We start from the raw sequence: 11,707 nt of genomic DNA, 5'->3' as shown, positions 1-11,707 counted from the left end.
AGCATGTGGGTGGGGAGCACTGCTCCTCTGGGAGCCAGGGCAGGAATGGCAGGGTGACCAATGCACTCTGGAGGCCAAAGTAGGAGGCCTGGGCTGCACACAGACCTCATGTCAAGAACAAACAAAAACTCAAAAGTCTTTGCTTTATAAATATAAATTTATATTTACTTATTTACAATGAAAAAAGTGCATGTTATAAACATGGGTAAAGGAGGGTGGGACCACTGTCAGGTGCATCCCCTGCCCACATTACTCGGAGCGCGCGCGGGGGGGGGGGGGGGGGGGGGGGGGGGGGGCTGCCAGGACATCACTTGGGCAGCCCGTTCAGGCCCAGCTGCACCTTGAGTGCCTGCAGCTGTGCCAGGCTGATGTTGCTGCCACCACACACAATGACGACCAGCGGAGGCCAGCGGGGCTGGGCAGCTGGCCTTCGTCCTGCAGCCTGCACACCACACCACTGTACAGTGCGGCCAGTGCCGCTCCACACGCAGGCTCCACCAGGATCTTCTCGTCATCTGTGGGGAAGGGGCTGGTCAGCTCTCCACACCAGGAAGTCTTGGACCAAACCTCTCACTGTGGCTGAACCCAGACTCAGTTTCTTTCAGCCTGTGCCAAGAGTTCTCAGGTATCTGAGAGGGTGCCTAGGTGTGTGGCAGTAAGCTGCGGTTATTAATAACTGGCACTGTGTTATTTTCATCTTTTTTGGCTTTTTTTTCCCCTCCGCTCTGAGACAGGGTTTCTCTGTGTAGCCCTGGCCACCCTGGAACTTGCTCTGTAGACCAGGCTGGCTTTGAGCTCTCAGAGATCCGCCTGCCTCTGGAGTGCTGGGATTAAAGGCGTGCAGCACCACTACCCAGGTTCTTTTTTTTCTTTTTTTTTTTAAATAAAAGATTTATATGTAGTGTTCTGTCTGCATGTATGCATGCAGGCCAGAAGAGGGCGCCAGATCTCATTATAGATGGTTGTGAGCCACCATGGTGGTTGCTGGGAATTGAACTCAGGACCTCTGGAAGAACAGCTAGTGCTCTTAACCTTTGAGCCATCTCTCCAGCTACCCCCCTCCTCCCGGTTCTTTTTGACCATCTTGTTCCAGACTGAACCAAGAGAGTTCCATTACAGACCACCTACCAATCCAGCTCATCTCAATCCTTTCCCTGTGACCCTGACTACTAGGGAGCTCAAAACGGGCACTTGAAAGGAAGGCTGGCTTGTCTTCCCTGCTGTCATGACTACCAGGCTCACTTTTTTTTAATTAATTATTTTTTCATTTATTTTACACACTGACCACAGTTTTCCCTCCCTCCTCTCCTCCTGTCCCCTCCTCCCCTCATCCACTCCTCTGTCTTCATTCAGAAAGTGGCAGACCTCCCATGGGAGGTCAACAAAGCATGCCACATCAAGTGAGGCTGGACCAACCTCTCTCTGCATCAGGGTTGGGCCAGGCAACTCAGCATGGGGATTGGGTTCCCAAAAGCCAGCCCAAGCGCCAGGGGACAGGTCCTGATCCCATTGCTAGGGGACCCACAAACAGACCATGCTACACAACTGTCACACACAAGCAGAGGGTCTAGGACAGTCCCATTCAGGCTCCTAGCTGTTGTTTAGAGTTGGTGAGCTCCCAGGAGTTCAAGTCAGCTGTCTCTGTGGATTTCCCTGTCATGACCTTGACCTCCTGGCTCGTACAGTTTTTTTCTGTCTTCAACAGGGCTCCTGGAGCTCGGCCCAGTGCTTGGCTCCCAGGAATCCACAAGGATGACCCCCAGCTAAGATTCCTAACAATACTGGAGAGAGGGTGCCTGAACGGGCCGTCTAATGTCATCGACATTGGGGACTGTCCTAACTGTCATCAGAAAGCCTTCATCCAGTCACTGATGGAAGCAGATGCAGGCTCACTGTTTCATGAGCAGCTCAGGTGTTTCTTTTTACCACTGACTTGCTTTAGCTTCCATTCATGAGCATTCTAGGCCGAGGAGGGAAGAAATTAAGGGCAAAAAGGTCCCTTGGTACATACCCACGAACTTCTCGATGGCGGCCACGGCCTCCTGGTCTGAGATGACCTCAGAGAAAATGGGGTGTTCGTAAAACAGCTTCAGGGCCTGCGCCGCCACAGTGTTCACACCCACGGCCTTGGCAACACTGGGAGATGGGAGTGGGAGGCGAGGCGGAAGGATGCACGTGAGAGGCAGGAACTGGGGGGGGGGGGTGGATGGGTAGCTGTGCCCAGTCCCCAGAACCTGCACAGTGGTCTTGGCCATCAGACTGGCCTGACTCAGATATGCCCCCAGCGTGTAACCTTCACCTACTCCGCTCACTGGCCTCCTGCCCCAACCTGCCAGGCTCAAGTGAGTGGTGGGGCAGCAGACTCAAGGAACTCAGTCCCCAGCTTCAAGGAGCTGTCCCTCATACACTTTCTTTTTTTTAAAAGTAGGGAGAAACAAAGTTCAATTTTGTTTAAGCTGCAAATTTGGGGTTTGGTTATAAATTCCTTGTAGGCAAGAGGGTGTCCGTCGTCCATCCCCGTCCCCTGTGCCCCCCCCCCACCCCCCGTCCAGGATCAGCCAGGGTCTTGCACATTTCGGAGGTCAGATAAGTGGAGAGCAAAGAAGTGAGGCATGAGGACCTCAAGAAGTGATTGACATTACCTGCCATTATTCACATAAAGACTCATGTGGCCCAGACATGCCACACATGGCTGTGTGACTTTGGACAAACGACCAAAGTCTCATTTTCACTGTGTGTATAACCGAGGTGCCGAGCTCACCTGGTTATCTTGGGCAGGGTGACCAGCTTTCCTTCCTTGGTGGCTGCATGGAAGCTGTGGGCGCCGAAGGTCTCCATGGCAATGATGGGCACATCCTCCCAGCCCACCTCTCGAAGTCCCTGGACTACTCCACACAGCAGGCCTCCGCCACCCACTGATAGCACAATGGCCCCAGGCTTGGCACTCAGTGTCTCCTTCAGTTCCTTCACGATGGAAGTGTGGCCTTCCCTGGGCAGGAGAAGGGTGGCAGGTCAGGGCTGGGCTTCCTGAAGACACAATGGATGGTTGAAGATGCTGGCTAAGGTCCATATTTGCTTCCATCCCAGGCAGTGGTGAACCTTGGAGCTGGCTTTTGCCCTCTCCCCGCCCAGCCATGGCCTCATAGGACACTGATTGTGTAGGAGCCGAAAAACCCCACCCCCACCCCCCCCCCCCCCCCCCCCCCGTCCCCGAGAGGATGGCTGCAGGAGTTGGTGGATAAACCCCCACTTCCTACCCATCAGTAGACACATTCCTTGGATGCTCATTCTCCACAGGTTCTCAGGGTCCCCAGGGGCTGAGGTTCAGTTGCCCATGGCAGATGCTGGCATATGAAAGCTACCTTCATCAGTGCATCCCCACCTCATTTGTTCCTAGTCACCCCCAGATGAGCTGATCTCCCTGAATCTCTGTATCTGGGGACCCCCCCCCCCCATTGCTGATGTGTGCATCTGGGTGTTTGTGTATTCTCTCCTGCATACATTGGGTGTGCAACATGGAGAACCGGCAGGCATTACACATTATGGCAGATATGTGCTGTAAGGAGTGGGGTGGCCCCAACTCACCAGATAAGGGGGTCATCGAAGGGGGAGATGTACACCCAGCCTGGATTGTTCTTTTCTAGAGCCTTGGCCAGTTGGATGGCCTCATCCAACATCTGCAGGGCAGTGGGAGTAGGAAGAGAATGAAATGATGGGGGACCTTGTCCAGCTGTCAGGAGCCCTCTCATCTGCCACCTGCCGGGCCGCACTCACCTCTCCTACCACTTCAACGGTGGCACCTTCGTCCTTGAGCCGCTCGATGGTGAGGGCAGGGGTGGTGTTGGGTACAACGATGGTGGCTGGGATGCCCAGCCTCCTGGCAGCGTAGGCAGTCGCCATGCCCGCATTGCCCGCTGTTAGGGTGGCATGGAGAGGGTGCGTCAGCAGAGAAGGGTCTGGGACCCTAGGTGGGGCTGGTCATCCCTTTCCTGTCAGGCTCTGAACTCCTGTCTCCTCCCAAGTGACCTCTGCCTCATTCTGGAACCCCGAATCTGGACGTCTATGAATGGGTTCATTGCTGCAGAGACCACAACCCCAGAGAGGACACACAGTCCAGGATAGGAAGGGAAAGAAAGCCTCTTGGCAACTTACCTGAAGAACAGACAAAATGTTTACAGCCTTGTTCTGCCCTCTGTGGAGACAAGAGGAGGGGTCAGGCTACCTCTCAGTCCTTGCCTAGGGTCATCCCTCCCATTGGAGCGTCCACACTGAACTCACCTTCCTCCCTTTGGTATCTGAACCACCCTCCCCTCAGGCATATCTTTCCCAAGGAGACTGGCTGGGGTAAGGGAGCAGGTGTCAGCCTTGAGAGAATCTCATGAGTGGGTATCCCTTAGCCAGAGGAAACCCTGATATGTGTAGCCTATTCTAAAATTACTTTCTTTCTAGGAAGATAGTATTTATTCAAGTTATTCATTTACGTGTATGTGTGCATGTGTTGCCTGCAGAGGGCAGAAGAGAGCATCAGACGCCCTGGAGCTGGAGTTACAGGTGAGCCACCAACTTGGATGCTGAGGGTGAGCCCGGTTCCTCTGAAGAGCCCAAAGTGTTCCTAACTGCTTAGCTATCTCTCCTGCCCAGTATTCATTTCTAATTATGTGCATGTGAGTGTAGATGCTCTTGGAGATCAGAAGAGGGCGTCAAATTCTCTGGAACTGGAGTTACAGGTGGTTGTGAGCCACTATGTGGATGCTGGGAACTGAGCTCAGGCTCTCTGCAAGAGCAGCCAGTGCTATTAACTGCTGAGCCAGCCCTTAAGATGATGATGATGATGATGATGATGATGATGATGATGAATTTACTTATTTTTTTAGAGACAGGGTCTTGCTGTGCAGCCTAGGATGCTTGCCACCCTTCTTTCAATTTCCACCCTTTCGCCTCAGTATCCTGGGTGCTGAAATCTTGGGTGTATATGAGCACCCCTGGCTCTAGAACTGTCAGGTAGGAGGGAGTGCCCTTCCTGCCAGGATGCCACCCTGCCCTGTACCGTCTTGCAGAGGTGCCCAATGCCTCGGATCTTGAAGGAACCCGAGGGCTGGGAGCTGTCCATCTTTAGGTACACACTGGTTCCAGCCACTTTGGACAGGGCCATGCTGTCACGCAGCGGAGTCTTCACGTGGAGGGGCTCCTGGGCTGCCATGGCTGGGGGGAAGGGAGGAGATGTAAAGAGTCAAGACAGCTGCCCTCCTGAGCTCTATGACTCCCTCCCTCATACCTACGATTTTCAGGAAAGGGCACAGGATGAAATCTCAGCTGGGCTAAAAATCTCAGCTGGGCTATCTACCAGCTAAATCGGTGGCCAAGCCCTCACCTTTGCCCCCCAGATTTGGAAGGTCATAAGTTCAGAAACTTCCTTAGGCTGCAGGGGAAGAGTCTTGCACAAACATCCTTAGGCTGCAGCCTTGGGCAAGTTCAAGGCAAGGGTCTTGCACAAACATCCTTAGGCTGCAGCCTTGGGCAAGTTCAGGGGAAGGGTCTTGCACAAGCTGGTTCAGAATGAGTCACAAGATGGGGGTGCGGATAAAGCATGGCCAGGGGAAGGGTCTTGCACAAGCTGGTTCAGAATGAGTCACAAGATGGGGGTGTGGGTAAAGCAAGGCCAGGGGAAGTCAAGGCCTGTTTCTGGAAAGTCAAGTGGAACCAACCCCAACCCACCTGCTTCCATGAGCTCAGAACATGTCAGCAAACACAAAAGAAATGAGCCAAGTGGGGTCCTGTGGAGAGTGGCCCTTGGGTCCACAGGACCCCTCCATGCTCAGCATTTTTGACCTATTGTATATTACTTATTTAAACGTGTGTGTGTGTGTGTGTGCCCCCGTGCGTGCGAGCACACATATGTATGCAGAGGCCAGAGGTCAACATCTGGTGTCTTTCTCAATTGCTCTAGTTTATTTTTTTGAGGAAGGGTCTCTCCCTGAGTCTGGAGCTCACTGATTCAGTTAGACTGGCTGGCCAGCGAGCCCAGAGATCCTCCTGCCTCTTGCTCTCCAATGCTGGGGTTGCAGGTATTTTTTGCTGTGTTTGGCACTTTTTGATGTGAGTTCTGGGGATATGGACAAAGGTTCTCACAGGAAGCCCTCTCACAGACTGAGCCATATCCTAACCCCATATATGCTTTAAAAAATTATGTTCTTACCATGTAGCCTAGGCTGGCTTTGAACTTTTGATCCTCCTATCTCAGTCTCCCAATTGCTGGGATCACAGGTGTGCCCCACCATACCTGGTGTTCAGCACATGTATATTTAAAAAAATGAGCCTTTGGGCTTGGTACAGGCCTGTAATCCCGGTTCTTGAAAGGTGAAGGCAAGAGGATTAGGCATTCAGGGACATCCTGGGCTACATAAGACTGTCTCAAAACAAAAGCAAAAAGACCTGGGACCCCAGTATTAAGCTATGAAAGGCTCTCATTTCTTCTCATTTCCTTCCTTCCTTCCTTCCTTCCTTCCTTCCTTCCTTCCTTCCTTCCTTCCTTCCTTCCTTCCTTCCTTCCTTTTTCTTTCTCTCTCTCTCTCTGTCTCTCTCTCTGTCTCTCTCTGTCTCTCTCTCTCTCCCTCCCTCCCTCCCTCCCTCCCTCCTTCCTCCTCCTCCTTTTTTAGATACAGTTTCTCTGTGTAGCCCTGGCCATCCTGGAACTTGCTCTGTAGACCAGGCTGCCCTCGAACTCAGAGATTCACCTGTCTCTGCCTCCTGATTAAAGGTGTGTGCCACCACCACCTGGGGGCTCTCGTTTTTTTAAAAAACAGAATTCTTTTTTCCTGGCATGGGGACCAGAGAGGCTACACAGCCCCCTGGTTCACCCTCATCACACAGTTCCCACATTGAGAGGACTACTCTTGAGGCTACGTGACAAGCTCAGGTTTGGCTAATGGTACCATGAGGTCCCTTTGGTAGCCATGACAGTGAGGAAGCCTTTGGGTTAACACCGGCTCAGCCACTGTCACTCTGAAGCCCTGTGAGAAGCCCTAAGAGAGATCCAGGGCCAAGTAGGATCCAGCCTAGGCAGATGGTGACTCTTGGGAGCATCTACATATATGAATGCTTGCGTGTGCATGTGTGTGTGCATTTGTGTATGTGTGTGCGCAGGAGAGACTCAAACTTGTGGTTCTCTTGCCTCGGTCTCAAGAGAGATGGACTCAAATTCATTGTGATTCTCCTGCCTCTCAAGTGCTGAGATGGCAGGTAAGCCCACTAGGCCCCTCTTCCTGGTAGACCCCTTGAATGACAGTCAGGGAAGAAGGGCATGGCAAACAAGGGTACCTCCAAATTTGTTAGCTTTAGCCGTCAGCTCCCAGCTAGCCCCCATCCTGACACACCAGGCCTCCTCTGGACCCAAAAGGCCCAGCTGATGCAACCTCTGGCTGGTGCGTGGTTCCCATCACCCTGCAGACCCCTTCCAGGTGGCTTTGGGGAGCCCCACCTGGTCTCTGCCCCAAGCCTGCAACATTGGGGACCTTTGGAGAAATGGACTGGGTACTCCGTACTGATTCCCACCCCAGAGGCCGGTCCCACCCGGCTCTATAGATGGTGAGGCTCACGAGAGGAAAGAAGTGTAGAGTGGGGGTGGGGAGGTCTTGGCAAAGGTGGCTGATCTGAGGCACGAGCTCCAGAGCAGAAGTCCCTCTTCCCCTGTCATTTGGCTCATGCGAGCACTCAGCAAACACAGCCTGTGCCATCCTGAGCTGGAGGATCCTACCATCGTCCCATTTTACAGATCAGAACACGGAGACTTGAATGGATATGCCTCAGCCCCTCTCCCCTTCCCTGGGTACCCGACTCTGGCTGTCCCTGGCTGTCAGTTCTGGGGTACAGCTGAGGCTGGGGGCCACGTACCTGGCACAGAAGGAGCTGGTCAGAGCGAGCGAGGGCTAGATTGGGTCTGTGTCCTGGGAGAGTAGAAGGTTGGCAGGACGCTCTGCTCCAGGGCTTTATTCTCCGGAGGAACCTCTGGGCAGCCAATAAGGGCCCAGGCAGGCCACGCCCCCAAAAGCCACGCCCCCTGGTCCAGGCTGGGCCGGTGGCAGGGGAGGGCATTCAGGCCTGGTCTCCATCCTGGCCTCCGACTCTGTCACCTCCCCTTTCCTCCTGGTTTCTTCACTTGCAAGTAAGACACTTATCTCCTGAGGGCATGTAGGACCTGAGGGTGGGGATGGGGGTAGCACTAAAGAGCCCTTGCCAGGGGCCCTGGGGGTTCATCCCACAACTACAGAAAAGCTGGGCAGTTGCTGGACACATAGTATGTGGCCAAGAAACAGCCACAGCTCAGCCACATGGTGGCTCACACTTGCGACCCCTGAACAGCAGAGGCGGAGGGAGAAGAACTAAGTCCGAGGCCAGCCTGGACTAAAGAGTGAGCTCTTGTCTCAAAATAGAAAGAAGCAGGGAGGGGAGAACGGGACTCAGCCACCGAACCCCAAATTAGTGTCAAACCATAAAAGAGGTTTATGTAGAGTGGAAGTGAGGCTCGGGTCACAGAGATAGCAAAAGGCGGGACTTGGGCAGGACTCCCAACCCTGTGATTGACAGAGCTGCTTACTGCTATCCTCTAGGGACTCTTCATGTAAACGGGCAGATGGGTAAGACCCAGGGCACTGGGTTCAAGTCCTGGCTCCACTGTTACTAGATCAGCGGTTCTGAGCAAGAACCTTGTCCTCCCACAGCCTCTGTTTGCTCACTTGCAAACAGGGATGATGCCAGCACCTCTGTGCCAGGCTTTGGAGATGGGAGTGTGGGTTAAGTGACAGACTTGAAGTTGAACAGGCAGCCCATGTGTGTTAGTAGTCTTCATCATCGCCATCACCGCAATCACTGCTGACATCACCACCACCGTTTTCACCATCACTACCACCACCACTACCACCACCATCATCAACACCACCATCATCAAAACCCTCATCATCATCACCACCATCGTCAACACTACCATCAACACCCCCATCATCATCACCATCATCATCACCACCCCCATCATCATCAACACTACCACCACCACCACCAACACCACCATCATCAACACCACCATCATCAAAACCCTCCTCCTCCTCATCATCAACACTACCATCAACACCCCCGTCGTCACCACCATCATCACCACCACCACCATCACCATCACCACCCCCATCATCATCAACACCATCACTACCACCACCACCACCACCATCATCGCCACCCAATTTATCACCACCACCCTCATCATCACCACCACCACCATCATCATCCCCACCATCATCACCACCACAATCATCATCACCACCACCACCATCATCATCACCACCACCATAATTATCACCATCAATACCACCATCACTACTATTACCTCCTAGGTCTTATGTCTAAACCTCTTCCAGCCCCACTCTGAGCCTCTGGCTTGTCTCTGGCGGTATGCAGAGGCCTATGCATCCACAAGGGTACACACACACACACACACACACACACACACACACACACACACGCACAGGCATGCAGCCCAACTGCTTCTTTCTCTGGCCTCCCCAACCAAGAAAGCTCTCTTGTCCCGTTGGCTGGGCCAAGAATACCGATAAACACAGTGTGACTATGGCACGGTCGGCTTGCCCAGGAACCCCCGGGGCAGGACAAACTGCGCATTGTCATTGGTCCCCCGATCACCCACAACAGGGATGACCATAGGGTGTGGGTCAAGGACATGCGATAGGCAAGCCGGGATGACATGGATGTCACAAAGCCCTTGTGTGGATACAGTCACCTTGTGTCTCTCTTTACCAGCACCTATTGCCAGAGTGATGGGGTCCTAGTCCCATGCCATGTATCTCCTGTGTATGTGTGTGGGGGGGGAGTTGTCTCACGTGTGCCAAGACACACAAGTGTATGGGCTTCCTTTGTCCCATGCTGTAGTGAGGACAGGCCTGGAGGATGGCGTTTGCTAAGAGTCATCAAGGAAGAGGGTAACTTGGAAAATGCTATCTTGGGGACTCAGAGTCTTTAGGGAACATAGAGTTGATGGAGAGAGTTGAACTGGGAACAGGTGAGTGGGCTGAGCAGTTGGGATACACCTGGAGAGTCTAGATTTCATGTTTTAGATTAAATTTGAGTCAGGGTCTCACGTAGCCCAGGCTGGCCTCCAACTCACAAAGTACCTGAAGATATCCTTCACCTCCTGATTCTCCTGCCTCCACCTTCAGAATGCTGGGGTCATAGGTGAGTGCCAACCATGCCTACTTTACATAGCACTGAGGATCAAACTCAGGACCTTCAGACTTCTCAATAGAGACTATGAAATCTGGAAGGTCCTGGACAAACGTTATGTAGACACCAAGAGACCACGGATGCCAACCCAGACCATTATACCCAGCACAACTCTCAATCACCATAGACGGAGTAAACTCAGGACCTCGTGCATGCAGGGAAAGTACTCTCCCAGCTCAGCTGTATTCCTAGCCCAGACCCTTACCACCTTTTCCAACCCTTTCACACACGCCTCCTTCCCACACAGTACAGCCATTCTCAGGCTGGGGTGTCTTGCATCCAGGAGGCTCTGGGCAGTCTCTGGAGAGATTTTTTAGTTGTATCAGAGTGAAGAATATCATAGTTCCCCACAACACCCGGGGCATCTGTCCTAGAACAGACACCAGCGGCTGCGTCTGAGGAACCGCTCCAGGGAGACATGAACGACACCCTCAGACACTCCCAGCCCTCCTTGTTCTGCGGTCTCTGCTCCTGGTGCTGTGGCCAGGACTAAGCTCAGGTGTACAAAACACATTCTATCCATCTGCTCCTGAACCAGAGCCCCGAGAGGCCCCAAATGGGGCTGGTGGCTCACACCTGTTGTCCTAGCTCATGGGAGGCTGAGGCAGGACAATTGTTACAGGTGTGAGGCCAGACCAAGGTACAGAAAGGGATTGTGTCTCTAAAGAAAAAAAAGTGGCCAGGTGTGGTGGCACACACCCGTAAACTCGGCACTTGGGAGACAGAGACAGGAAGCTTAGGGGTTTGAGGTCATCCTTGGCTACCTAGTGGGTTCAAAGCCAGCCTGGGATACATGAGACCCTGTCTCAAAAAAATAAAATAATACTTATGCACACACACACACACACACACACACACACACACACACACACACACGATGGTAAGATGGCTCAGTGTTTAAAGATGTTTGCTGCCAAGCCTGATGGCCCAAGTTCCATCTCTGTACCCCACATGGTAGAAAGAGAAAACTGACACCCAGATTGTCATCTGACCTCTACCTGTGTGCCATGGCGCGTGCAACACACACACACACACACACACACACAAACCCAATAAATAAATGAATACATCTAAAAACATCTTTTAAAAAAACGTTAAAAAAAGAGAAAAGAATTTGAACAATGAGCCGCCCTTGTTTTGGACTCTGTGTTCAACCTCTGTGGTCCCAGCTGAGGACTTGGCAGCCGGTGGGCTCTTTACACTGTGGTCACCTGCTGCAACCCTCACTGGGTGAGCGGGGAGCTCCCAGAACCCTCCTGGGTTTCCCGATGGCACCGTCTGCTGCTGACTCCCACTGTGCGTCATTCCTAGTGACAAACAGTCTTTGCTGATCCCTGATGTGTAAAAACAGGCACCAAGCCAAGGTCAGGACCTGGCAATAGCTGGAGCCTCTCCCAGGGGTTATCATCACCCATGGTGACCCATG

At 52.9% G+C, this 11,707-nt stretch overlaps 1 protein-coding gene across 1 annotated transcript; it reads right to left on the bottom strand.

Annotated features, from left to right (window-relative positions):
* Positions 1–324: 324 nt before the first annotated feature.
* Positions 325–5,200, bottom strand: Sds (serine dehydratase). Its single transcript, XM_059249690.1, has 7 exons — positions 5,048–5,200; positions 4,153–4,192; positions 3,775–3,914; positions 3,586–3,677; positions 2,762–2,989; positions 2,012–2,136; positions 325–515 (listed from the first exon to the last, which is right to left on the bottom strand). Exons 1-7 carry the CDS (start codon positions 5,198–5,200, stop codon positions 325–327), a joined length of 969 nt encoding a protein of 322 aa, XP_059105673.1.
* Positions 5,201–11,707: the final 6,507 nt, after the last annotated feature.

Source organism: Peromyscus eremicus, chromosome 23 (assembly GCF_949786415.1).
Source record: "Peromyscus eremicus chromosome 23, PerEre_H2_v1, whole genome shotgun sequence".
Lineage (NCBI taxonomy): Eukaryota > Metazoa > Chordata > Mammalia > Rodentia > Cricetidae > Peromyscus > Peromyscus eremicus.
This window is presented reverse-complemented; position numbering and strand designations above follow the sequence as displayed.

What these genes read in the sequence shown, in the direction of transcription:
- Sds (XM_059249690.1), bottom strand. Translation starts at nt 5,200, where the DNA reads ATGGCAGCCCAGGAGCCCCTCCACGTGAAGACTCCGCTGCGTGACAGC. An exon ending in ACATTTTGTCTGTTCTTCAG is followed by an intron (nt 3,915 to 4,152) that starts GTAAGTTGCCAA and finishes CCACCCTAACAG; the next exon opens with CGGGCAATGCGGGCATGGCG. An exon ending in CGCCATCGAGAAGTTCGTGG is followed by an intron (nt 516 to 2,011) that starts GTATGTACCAAG and finishes CCTTCCCCACAG; the next exon opens with ATGACGAGAAGATCCTGGTG.